General features: G+C 37.4%; 1 protein-coding gene across 5 annotated transcripts in view; it reads left to right on the top strand.

The window, feature by feature from the left end:
• The first annotated feature begins 186 nt into the window (after window positions 1–186).
• ZNF106 (zinc finger protein 106) overlaps window positions 187–12,942 on the top strand; it is a 39,117-nt gene continuing 26,361 nt past the window's right edge. For 4 of the 5 annotated variants that reach the window (XM_002199083.7, XM_030275485.4, XM_030275484.4 and 1 more), the window contains exons 1-3: window positions 188–384; window positions 8,297–8,382; window positions 9,665–9,726. In XM_002199083.7, the coding sequence (XP_002199119.6) occupies window positions 8,329–8,382; window positions 9,665–9,726 (116 nt within the window). In that variant the 5' untranslated portion in view covers window positions 188–384; window positions 8,297–8,328. Of the gene's footprint in view, window positions 385–8,296; window positions 8,383–9,664; window positions 9,727–12,942 lie in introns of all 5 variants that reach the window. The other variant, XR_005980528.2, reaches the window with a different exon arrangement.

The following is a 12,942-nucleotide window of genomic DNA, read 5'->3' as shown; positions in this document are numbered from 1 at the left end:
GTAGCACTAAGCGTGTTTAAAGCGCTGTATTTACACACAACAACGATAACCTCTATTATCATTATCTGTTGGTAAATGCCCCCAGCTGGCCGGTGCTGGTGCCCTCGCCGTTAAGTTGGTTCGCCGGTCGGCTGTCTACGGCGGTCAGGACTGCATTTCCCGGCAGGCCCCGCGGGCACGCAGGCGTGCCGCCCAGCATGCAGCGCGGCCCCTTCCCGCCGGCCCATTGGTGGCTGCGCTGTGTCCCGCCGAACCGCGCGGTGCTGCGGGCCGGGCCCGGTGCGCGCCGTGCCGGCAGCCGGTCCCGGGCGGCGCTGGCCGGGCCTCCTCGGCCCCACGGGGGAATGGGCTGTCGGGCTGCTGCCCTGCAGAGGGGTGGGATCCGTGAGTACCGGGGCTGTGCGGGGCAGAGGGCTTGGGGAGAGCGGTGGCGGCCGGGGGCGATGGGGGTTGCTGCGGCTCTGGCGGAGTGGGCGGCCTGTGGAGGGCAGCAGGGCGAGCCCGGCCGAGAGGGGCTGCGGCAGCGGCATCTCGCCTTGGAGCGGGCATGCGCTGTGGTTTGCCTTGTGAGCATCCCCTACTGCTGTGGTGATCCTGGACTTTGGTGCCCTGCTGTAGAACAGGGGCGTTAGGGCGGCGGCCTCTCTGTCCCAGGTGTGTAGCTGCCCTAGTGCCTCTTCATACTTGCCAGAAGTGTTTCCGGGGATGAAGTGTGACTGAATACAGAGTTGTTTAGCTGCCTTCCTCATAGGCAAATATCTAAAAATGTGTTGTAGTGAAATCATGTATGAGTTTAGTGATAAATATCTGGTGACTTTAAAGGAATGGGACTGACAGCGTGAGACGTGTCATAGTAGTATGATGAAATATGGGGTGTTTGAAAGTAATCCTTCATCATTGCACACAGGGTAGTTCAAATCCAAACTTATATTAAGAACTGCTTGGGTGTGCATATGGATGTCAGTTTGTAAAAGTTTATGAAATATTGGATACAAGTGGCATAAATTATTAAAGTTCATGCTTCAGTATACTTCATTGATGGTTAAAGTTCACGCTTCAATATAGATGGAGGTTTGGTAATAATCTTCTCATGCAAGTAAAAACCTTTCTTTTTCACCTTCCCTTCTACACGTGATGAACTTTAAAGAACAGATAGGTTCTGAGGTGGTGTGTCCTAAGAGAGAATAGAATTGGGAATTTATGGACTTTGTTTTCAACATGAATTTCCAGGCTTACATGTCCTATATCTCTGTTGCTTATTGCTGTTCTTCAGTTATTTGTTACTTCTTTCAGTTAAACCTTAATTACTGCATTTAATAAATTGGCTGTTTGCTGAACTGACAGATCCTGGCCTAAAAAAAACACCAAATACTTAAGCCTTCCAAAAATTTGATTAATAGCTTTGCTGAAGTTTAGAAGCTTATTCCCATTAACATTGCAGTATTTGGGATTACTACTGCAGGCTCTAAGGGCCAATGCAATGTATCTCTGTAAATTTTTACCTTGGAAAATAGATTTCTATCCTGAAGTAGCTCCTGTTAAAAACAAATGAATTGTGTTTTGGTTTTTTTTAAAGTCCTTGGTCAACTTCAGCTGAACTGGCAGTAAAAGGCAGCTGCACTTGCACTACTTTGTGTTCCACTAATGACTGATTTTTGTATGTGAAGTTAGCTAAATAGGTGCTATACTCTGACATTTTCAGTTTGGAGAAAGACATTGGTTTTACCCAAATTATGTTCGCATGTTACCTAAGTCCGTTTGGTCACTGTGACCAGACTTCAGGCAACTTCTATTCCCTATGTTCAAAAATATCACATATGTGAAGAGATGTCAGCTAAAGACATTTTAATTCCTGCAGAACTGTGAATCCAGTACAGAGTAACAGCAGTCCTCTAAATGCATACCTAAATTGTATACAGAGATACAACTTGTAGTATCTAGGTAAAATGAAATATTTTTCTATCGATTTTCTTTCCACCTTATCTTGAAAAAACTAATAAGATATCCAGAATAAAATTTAAATTTGTTCAGAATCAAATTTAAAATGTTGAAGTTTTTTTTAGCATGTGGTAATCCTCTGTGAACTCTGCCACCAGATGGTGTCATAAGATTTGAGGTGTTATCTGGCTCAAGCTGATTCTAGCAAAGTAAAAGGATACTATACCTTACAAGTAACTTCTTTGTTTTTATAAAGCTATGTTTTATATTTGTAATGTAAGGTTTTTGAGTTTCTTTCATCAAGTCCCAGAATATTTTATGTTTTGATCCTATTGTGGTAGAGCTGCTGGTGTTCAGCCCTGAGATAAACTACATTACAGAGATATAATAATTTAGGCAGAGCCCTGTATTTCTATTACCTGGTCATTAGTGACTACTATCTTAATATTTGAGATCCTTAACTTGAATTTTCTTGGCATGAAAGCTGTTTATACTGAAGAGTGACTTGGGTACCTTGGTTTGAGTGCTTCAAATCACCCTCCAGTGATTCTTCATACTCTGTAATGACAATATAAATAGAAGAAGCCCAATTGCTTACTGAATGCTCTCCCTGCTTGTTCTCTTGTGTCTATACAGATCTTTTGTGGGGAGTCTGAGTTATTTTGACAAGGCCAGGTACCTGTTTCTGTGGAACTGCAATAGATAGGATGTATAGAGTAATCTGTTTTGATGTGGCTTTTGATCCTTGTTTTTAACTTATTATCAGTGAAAGAGACGTTGTATGAATACCTAAGAAGGACACGATGAGCTTAAATAGGCTAGGAAAGGGGAAAAATTATACAATTTAATGTTACAGAAGTAAGTGTAAAACTAAGTGTTGGGTATTTCTGTCATTCTTACAAGGTCTCTAAAGTGAAGACCCTTTATAAAGTGACTCAAGGTTACCAGAATAAGCTGATGTGAATTATTTTGTAAGTCACAGTAATATTTAAATTATTAGATTTAAATATTTAAACCTAAAATTTAATTGGGTTGTTTTTTCCCACATCTTGTGGATCACTACGTTGCTTCTTAGTAGGAGTTTGTCTCAGGCATTATGAATTGTATTTGAGGCTGTAGTAGTAGTAGGGATACACAGGCAACTCCCTTCTCCTAAGGGTGCACATAGGGATGTTAGCTGAAGTGCTACATCTGGTTTTGAACAATCCTTTTAAAGTGCTTTGGGCAGTTTGGAAAGGGGAATAGCTATTTTAATAAGCTCAGGAAATGTGATGTTTGAGGAAAACATCTGAAGAAAACGATACTTTCGTATGCCTTAAATCAAATAGGGAGTATGGGAGAAGACAGAAGCTTTCCAGGTGTATGGAAACCATACACTTGGAAAGTATTGCTGTATGACAGCATACAGCAATAATGCTGTACAGTTCTTCATTCCAGTTTAGACAGAATAGATTCCTGAATCTTCTGGTGTGTGAAAAGCTCTCATGAGAAAGATAGAAAGAAGGCATTTAGTTTCACTAGAGAGAAATGATCATCTTGATTTACAGCAAGGAAAACTTACTTTGTATATTAAGAAATTATTAGCGTTGGTTATGTATAGGAGTTGGAAAGATGTGGTTTGGTTATGGCTTAAAGTGTGTATGTTCTTCTGGTCTGTGCCCTGTTCTGAGACTTACGTGAAATAAAAATAGAAGTCAGTGAAAACTCTGTGTTCCTGCCAGGTGTTCTGTGCCTGTGCTGGTCTGTTTAAGATATTTCTCTGTTGTGCCTTTATCTGCAGCAGACTTTCCCTGTATGTTGTAAAAATCCCAGCCATACTTATGAGATAGCACTCATTTTCTACTAGATGTTTTCTAAGCCAGGTAGTGAAGTAAATGTTATTGCTTTTAACAAGAGCTTGAAGAACTTTGATCTGTGAAATAACTCTTTTCCTGGCTTGATGTCAAAACAGTTGAGCACTTGTCTGCCCAATTATAACATTTGCTGTGTAGTGGTGCTGCTTCAGTGCTCAGGGGTCTAGACTACCCTTAGATTGTCACATGCATAAAATTAAATCTTGAAAGCAGGGAGAAATTTACCTTAAAAGCTTTGTACTCTGATACAAGTATTTTAACTTCTGGAGTGTGATACAGTTTTCTCCTTTGCCCTGTAAAAATAAGAAACCAGCTACAAAGTAGTTTGTACAGTGCCTGACAGTGTGCTGGGGGAGAATCATGCTGTTAGTCATGACTTAACTTTAGTAAATCCTTAAGTTTTTGTTTGTTGGCTGGGTTTAGGTTGCACAGATCAACATCTCAGAAGGAAAGTTAGTGCCTCACACGTGCTCAGAAGGAGGGTTAAGGTAATTAGTAGAAGTTATGGTCTGGCGGGGATGTGTGGTATGTGTGGCAATGACCATTCAGATGCTTGAAGGGCAACGAATCTTGGAAGGGAAGATAATCTCTGAATGATGGTGCTTTATTCCATGTAAATTCTGCAGGAGGTGATGAAATTGGAACATAGGGCTCTGTATTATTACTGTTACTATTCTGCAGTTCAGCTGATGTGCGTGCAATTGGTTGCTGCAGGAGAGAAGTCACTGAGGCACTAAGAATGACATCTCTGCAAGGAGCTGAACATGTTGCTGCAGAAAATTCTGCACGGTGAATTTGTAACCTCCTGTTCTTCTCAAGTGTTGAGTTTCCACTGTTCTCTGTAGGGACATGCAGCATTTAGGCAGGCCTTTAGACAGGCCAGTGCTGCTGATCTCTTTGAAGCCCTTTGAGGATTTCTAGGCAGCTGGAATGCCAGGCTGCATACCCCACTCCATGGCACTTGTGGCTTTATATAGTCAGAGTGTTTAGCCACTAATCTGTAGCAGATTTTATCTTGACGTACATTTTTAATGTATGTTATCCACTAAGGTTGAATAACTATGGACAAATGGATGCTGTAGCAGGAAGTAGTCTAATGCCTAATTTTCTTTGTAAACTATTTTTATTTGTGGGAAGGGTTCTCCAAAATCTCTGTAGCAGTCTTTCTTAATTTAATTAAAGCTCTGTGGTATTCCTAAACTCTGTACAGGTGCAGACTATGAGCAAGTTGTGTTTACATCCCCTAGTTGTAAAATGCATCCCTTCCCTTTAAAACAAACAAATAAAAAATGACCCATTGAAGTTACTTTCTCTCAAAATAGAAAGTTGTTGTAATATTTCATTTGTTTTGAAGGCTTTACATTCTGCTTTTAACATGTGTTCTTTTTATATGATGGTGGGGTCTTTTTGGCAAAACCTTATCTTTGTTTTCAGTTTGCTCATTTTTTAGACTAGCTCATCTTTCCTACTCAAGTCCCATAAAAAGTAATTTTTTATGTTATACAGCAAGTTGATGATTTCAAAAGCACAAGGTGTTAAAGCTGGTAAAAGCTTGAAGGTTGTTTAAGCTTAAAGTATGTGGAGTTTTTTAAGAATCCAAATGTGCCTGCATTTATCTAGGAAGCTATGTTTCTGAAGTTTCTTCATGAATGGAAGTTTTGAGATTGAGCAGACCAGTATATGATGAGATGAATAGTAGTGACTACATGGCTCAAAAGCTGTCTGATTCTTGCTGATTTTGCATAGTGACTGAGGAAATACCTTTGATTTATCATGTTATTCAAAATACTTCACAGAAGTTCTTTTACAGTAAAATTGAAGTACTTAATTAAAGTGATCCACGAGTGTTCATAGGTTTAGCAGCATTTGGGAGAACGCTAAGGATGATGGGAAGTGCTTTATATCTATGTAAGCCAGTAAGTCAAGAGGTGATCTGGAAATAGAATGTGTATCTGTTCTCCCAGTCCCTGTAACATCTACTGAATCTCTTTATTTCTGAGTCCAAGCCACTGAGGGCTTCTCTGTGTAGTTTCCCTTTTCATAGTGACATCCAATAGCATTTGAATTCTATTAGTATTTTTAGTACTGTGTCACAAGCAATGCCCAACTGATTGGGCAGTTTGCTGAAAACTCTTCCTGTAATCGTGTATAGTTACTATATGTTTTAATTAGCCAAAACAGGTGTAATGCTAGCTCTGCTGGTGGAAGCGTTTTAATGTTCCGTGCTAACTGGCCTGCTTTTCCTGATTTAAGTCCCATGCTGCTTTCAGCCCAGTGCAGAACGAATTCTGTAAATACTTGGGTAATCTTGAATGAGATTTTGAGCACATGTAGGGTATTACTCCGCTGAACTACAAAGTAGTGCCAGCGAAGAATGTTGGGGGTGTACAGAAAATTTTAATGCAAAAGGAAGTGTCTGAAATTGGTGCAAGGATTAGCAGCCTCGCTTTCCATGAGTACTTCCATATTAATTGCATTAAACCAGCTGTACAATGTTGGATAGGCATCTAAACACTTGTCACTTGTGTATGATCATTAATAATTCCTTTAGATCTGTTGCAGCTGCACAGATCTGTATAAGCAGTATAGTGATGATGTGCTACAATACTCACCTAATAACTCACTAGAGAATCAGGAGTCTGCAGTATCTCATTTTCTGTCTCTACTCAGATTAATTTAAACTTTCCTTAACTGCTGTCTCAATTGAAATATGTTTAAAACATGTCATGATCTTTATAAATGCTTTCAAAAGAATTTGTTCCGAAAGGTAGTGTTTCTGTATCCTGACTTTCCATGAAGGCAGATATGCTTTTGCATGGAGATCACTGATACCATATGAATTTATATGCAGGCTGGCACAAAGTTTTGAATAATCTTATACCTTTGTTGGGGCTTATATGTCAAAATAAACAGCTGCTACTAATGGTTGATATATATCAGGTGCCCATGGGATGAAGCTAAAAAATGCATATTTAAACACTATCAAGTATATCAGGGAGATCAAGAATGGTCGTTAGGGAACATGAGATGACTGAATCTTCTGTTGTGTTTTAAATTTGTTTGTTTTAGTATGGTGATATGGATATTTTTTTTAGGGAGAAAACTCTGTGTTGTCTCATGGTGAAAATGCAATTGCAGCTCTCAGTTTCCTTCCCGGACAGATGCTGGTGCCTTATGTGTAAATGGACATGCAGATCTGTAGGGAAGGAGTTACTTGTTAAAGAGCTACGTTTTGGACTTAAAGGGTTGTGGTTTTACTTGCTGATTTTTGTTTACAGTTGGACAGAACAACTGAATATCAGAATATCAGAGCTGTTTTAATTCTGGGTAATCTGGATTTTGTAAAAATCCTGTTCCTGCCCTTTGCTCACTGCTTCTAGTCAGTACCAGATTTGGAGATTTTGATGCTGCTGATAAAGAAGGTTGATATTGAATAACTGGAGTTAACATTGCAGCGTCAGTAGTGGAGAAGAGTTCTTGAAGAAGGTTCTTGCAGGTTAAGTTTAATGCTATTAGCTAAGTTAGCTCAGAGGTTGACTAATGTAAGATAGCAAAACTTGAAAGGATTTGTATTTTTCTGTGCAGATACAAAAATGCTGAGTATTAGAAAAATACATTTGTTTCCAATTTAGGATGAGGAACTGCCTCTGCCAAATCAATTAAAAAATGACAATAGTGCTCAATCATTATGCATTTTAGTGTATTTCAAGAGAAAGAAAAGTGCAAAGATTGTACCCTGTTATTTAAACAGACATATCTGGTTTTGCATTATAACCTAGACTCTCTAATTTCATTGCACTCCTTATGAGTTAAATATTAGGATAAAATACATATGACATTTTATTTGACCTGCTGCTGCTTTTGTTTGCATATATGCAAGTCTTCAGTAGATTAGTGTTAAAATGCTGTCTAAATTGAGTATTTTAAGTACCTGGATATGTTTACTTCTTGCTGAGGCTAATGAGAAAAATACTGAATTTAAATCAATTCAGTTTTTATTTTATGGTAAGTAAATGGATCCATAAAATTTGAAGACTAGTGGTCTTTGATATCATAAATGGCCTCTGTTTCATTTTCCTAGGGCCTTACATACCTTCCTTGAGCGGCCCTGTGTGCTAAAATAAAGATCTGAGTTTGTCCTGCTTGGTTTTCCCGATTCCTTATCTCCCTGTCATCATCCTAGTTGAAAAGTATTTTGTCAATCTGATTTGAGTAGCTGAGAGGATTCCTACAGATCTCTAACTGTTGAATGAGTACCATTTCTTGGATTACAATGAACAAAAGGAAAGAAAGGGAAAACTGCTTTTTATTGTAGATGTTTTAGTTGACTATGCAAAACTACTTCATCTTTTTTTGAAGAGTATCGACTATGCATGAGAAGAATGTATTCTCTTAAGCTCAGCTAGTTTTCATGAACAGTAACTTTGCTTACTTTATTTAGTAAAATAGATTAATGAAACAAGTAATCCTGAATGTTGGTTGTTTTTAATTTTTTTTATTTGCAGGTATGGGATAAGATATTTCCAGAGTAATAAGCATGGTTCAGCAACGAAAATGTGCATTATGTCACATTGTGTACAACTCAAAAAAGGTAAGTAATTAATGCTTGACATGTATCAGTAGATATTAATATGAAATGTGAATGAGAAATGCTTTCATTTTTAAGTTGTGCGAAGTACATTTTCCCTTTACCAGGAATATATTGACCTAAGTCTATCTTAAATCAAAAAATACATTTGTATGTGCTTTGGAGTACGTTTCTTGAAGTGAGCTGTGCAGTATGTTGATTCTGAATGTTAAAAATAGTGAGGTCTTTGAGGTTTTTTATATTATTTTATAAAGATACTAAAGTGAAAAGCATTCACTTATTTGGCTGTAAATTGTGATATGGGAAGAGTACTGTAATGCACGATTTTATAGATTCCTTGTGGAAGGTCTGTATTTCCATGTGGAAGAACCAAATGGAATTGTGTAACACAACATATGTTTTCATTAATGTGTCGGTTTGGTGTCCATCTTCTGTGTGCTGTGTGTTTGTGCAAAGCTGCATTGAAACAGAGTTTCCTAATGAACCTTCATGTATTGTTTAGCTGCATGGCATGTGGAGATGTGGCAAATGTCAGTGCTTTAATTCACACAACTCTTCAAGGTGGAATATGTTCCTTTCCCTTTGCAGATAGAATTTCAAGGACTAAAGAGGATTGTGATTGGTATCTGGTGTTTGAAGATTTCTGAACACTTTGGGTCAAACACCAAAGGAAAGTTAAATTATCTGAACTGCTTCCTTTTGCTGAGTGATGAATGTTCTGTCTCTTCTGGCAGCTCCCTTTCAATAGTAAATGATTATAACAGTACTGCAGTTCAGGCATCTGGGTTGTTGTAAACAACAAACTGATATGTACATCTCAGTTTCTGAAGTGTCTAGCCAAGTAAAATAGTATATGATGATGAATTTACAGCTGTCTTACAGTACAAATGCAGAGAAATTGCTCAGATTGCACAGGGAAACTGTTTTAAGTACTGTGATTCCGAAGAGTGGTATTAATGAGACTTTTAATTAAAATGATTTTCTACAGTGATTTGTCAAAAATCAGTCTAATAAACTTTGCTACATAGACTGTTATTTGACTTTCTCCTGACATTCTGCTTTCATTGTGTTGAGTTTCAGTGACTCACATGTGTAGCATAACTTCCTGCAGGAGTGCCTACTTGTGCTTTCATAGTCACAGAAACAGGAATGGTAACTGCTACAGCCCTGCAGGAGTAGAGTACACCCTTTTGCAAGGCAGGAGAATTCACACAAATGAGCTTTCCAGACATAATAAAGAGTTTTGTTTTGTTTTGACCAATTATTGTTTTTCTGCATGTTGAAGGAGATGGAAGAGCACATGAGAAGCATGCTTCACCACAGAGAACTGGAAAACCTGAAGGGAAGGTATGAGAACAATCTTGTATCATTTCTCCCTGTGCCATTTTGTATGTCACTTTCTGGAAGAACTCCTGACCTATTTGCCATACAAGCTGAATTGCACAATTTATTTTTATACTTCAGTAGCATGCCATGTTGTACAGCTGGCAATGACCATGTTCTCATGATGTCAGAAACTCTGGAGGCAAATAATATGGAAGAAAGCTCACGTACATTGCTTTGACTGCAGTGAAATAAAATGACTTCATTCTTGGCAGATTCATGTTTGTGGGTTTTTGTTTTGCAAGCACTAGTTTTCTGCCTTGGTCAGAATTAGGAACAGTGGTATTTTTCTTTTTAAATCTTTTGGGGTTTTTGTAAGTTTTCAATGATGTAAAAACAATTGTTGCTCTTTTAAAGTGCTGTGAGAATGGTATCTCCTTGAGTGATTGGCATTGGCCACTATGGTCCAATTGCTTGATTAGGAGACCTAACCATCCATGTTGGATGGTGTTTCCTTTAAGGTTTCCTTGTTTTATTTGAAACATTTGTAAATTGGAAGTGGGGGAGGGAGTTAAGGGATATTCAAATATGATCCTAATAATAGGGAATTAGGTTGCAGCCAGAGTACACTTTAAAGTGATTTCTGGTGTATGCATTTTGAGGTAGCCACAGAGATCAGATACTGTCATATACTTGAATGTTTGATCTACAAATTAATTTTTAATCATCTTACAGCAGAAACTTTAACAAATGACAAATTTGTTTTGAACACCTCTTAAAGGACTAAAAGTCATCCTCTTTCCGCTCTTTGAGGTGTGGGGGATTCATTTTGTCAAAACATCTGTCTTATATATTTTGACATCTTATTTCTGGAGTTCTTTTTTTTTTGTTTGATTTTAGTTTAGTTACGGCTCTGTAACACTAATTTCTAGAAGTTATACATTGTGTCTGCAATGGCTTGCAAATGATAGGACAATTTTTGGTTTTTCATTTCCATAGGACTGATGTTAAGTTAAATTTCTTTCATCATCATTACACTTTTTATTACTAATGTAACTATCTGTCTTTATTACTCTTTCAGAAGAATGCACGGAAGATGCTTGTTCTCAAAATAATGAATTAACTTTTTGCTGTGCAGCAGCAGCCTTGTTCTCTCTCTTGTGCCCCTTCTTCCTCCCATTTAAATTTAATTAGAAGTTTTTTGTGAGTCTTTTATAACCAAGTACTTCAAGAAGAAAATGTGAAGCACAAGCAACAGCCTCATGAGTGTGATTGAATTGTGTAACAGATGATAATACTATTAAAGTATGTGGAATATCAACATCTTACTACCTTGAAATTTAGTATCCAACTAGAAGTCACTTTTCATTCTTCCTGTATGGAAGAGGTAGAGGAAATGCACACATTGATTCATACTTCTTTTCATTTTAAAGTTAGCTTAGTAATCTCAAGGGCTAGAATAATTTTCTGAAACGTTCCAATACTTTCCTTTCCTTGGAGTCTTATTCTGTGTAATGTATAAGGAGAATTGGATGCCGAGTACAATGCTGTATCATATTTGGGTTTTGCTTGTTTTTAGTTGAAATAGTGCTCTTGTTACTTGGGACATTGAGTCTACAGTCTGAAGTACACATGCAGTAAATAAAGCTCTTGCATGCTTTCATACTGAGAAAACTTTTGTTGTGTTTACCTCAAACTTCTTTTGGCTGCCTTGTTTAACAAGTAAGATTGTGTAGGGCAGGGGAGTGTATAGACATGATCTGTGTGTCTCATGGACTGTTCTCGTTCTGGAAGGCATTAATGGGTGTAGGAAAAGTATAGAACTGAAGGAAATCTAAATTCCCCTACGTGTAGCTATCTGAACTCCTAGCCAGTTTATCTTCAATTAAAGCAGTTGTTCATAAAGAAAAATGTTGTGTTTTTCTTTAGGCTCATATAGATTAACAGCAGGTCAAAGAATTCTTGTCTTTTCAGACTGTCAGTTGGTACAAGAATCACAGCTTTGTAATTAGTAACTCATAAGTTAGAAGTGATAGAAACAAGTTCTTTGTCCTCAGTCCAGCTGTTAACTCACTGGCTTAGTCCAAAGTAAATGAAATTTTGCTTTTAGTTAGTCAGTCTGTAAGTGAGGATGGTAAAAGTTTTATGGAATAATTGTAACATGGGTCTTATGAAGGATGTGTATTGTTCTTTAAAACCTAATTACTACCACATCAGAACCAGTGAGTTGTGCTTCTCATTGAGAGTCCTTACAAGTGAAGTGGAACTTTATGGAAAAAGAACATCTTTTTCAGTGAGAAGCCAACTTTCTATTTGCAGTTTGCCTTGTGTGATGACCTAAGTTAAAAATAAGTCTTATTAGATATGCACAGCTGTGCCATTTGTGAGTATGAAGAGGATTCCAATGACATTAGTAAAATATGCTGGTTTGGTTACCTTTATTGCGTTAATAAGATAGCCCAAAGTACAATATATGGAATATGGGCTTTGAATATTTATTAGCAAATATGAAATTAAGTACACTTAGTTCTTGAAAATACAGGCTAAGTTTGGAAGCTACTGACATTATAAATGAAATTTATCTTAATTTTTAATCTGAAATTAATTAGGCTGCAACATACAGAATAATTAAACATAAAAATTCTGATTTTTAATACTTAGGCTGTTTAAAATAAAGCTGTCTCTAGGTGTGTCTGAATGACTGTATTGATTAAATATCTCAACTATGTTAGTAGGGAAAACCACTGATACCAGGATAAATAAAACATAGCTGCTGACACTTGCTTAACCACTCTGATGAGGATGTTGCCTTAATGCCCTGAATGAATGTACATATTTTGATCTTTCTCTTATTTTTTTTCACTGTTCACTAAAAAAGGCAAAGATTCATTTTTGTCTTTTTCCTTTATGGATCCCATTTTCTTGACATTAGTAATGAACTGTGGGTTGTATTGTAATGCTTATGTTCTAAGACTTTTGTGTCAAGTGCTCCATGGGGATATACAGTCTCCTTTTATGAACTAACTGGCAGAATTTAAGGAGGCATCAGTGAATCTTGTCTTGGTCCTGCTGAGTTATTTGCAGTGGACTGTACTCTTAATTAATTTTTTTCTGTGTTTTTTTTTTTTAAATCCAGTGAACATTTTTTCCTTGTTTAGGAAGTTGATGATGTAATATTTTAACACTGAATTATTGGAAGGCTTTGTCAGAAGAACAAGTGTTGTGGTTTTAGAAATCTAA

The sequence above is a fragment of the Taeniopygia guttata genome, chromosome 5 (genome assembly GCF_048771995.1).
Source record: "Taeniopygia guttata chromosome 5, bTaeGut7.mat, whole genome shotgun sequence".
NCBI lineage: Eukaryota > Metazoa > Chordata > Aves > Passeriformes > Estrildidae > Taeniopygia > Taeniopygia guttata.
Note: the sequence above shows the minus strand (reverse complement) of the source record. Positions and strands in the feature narration are given on the sequence as shown.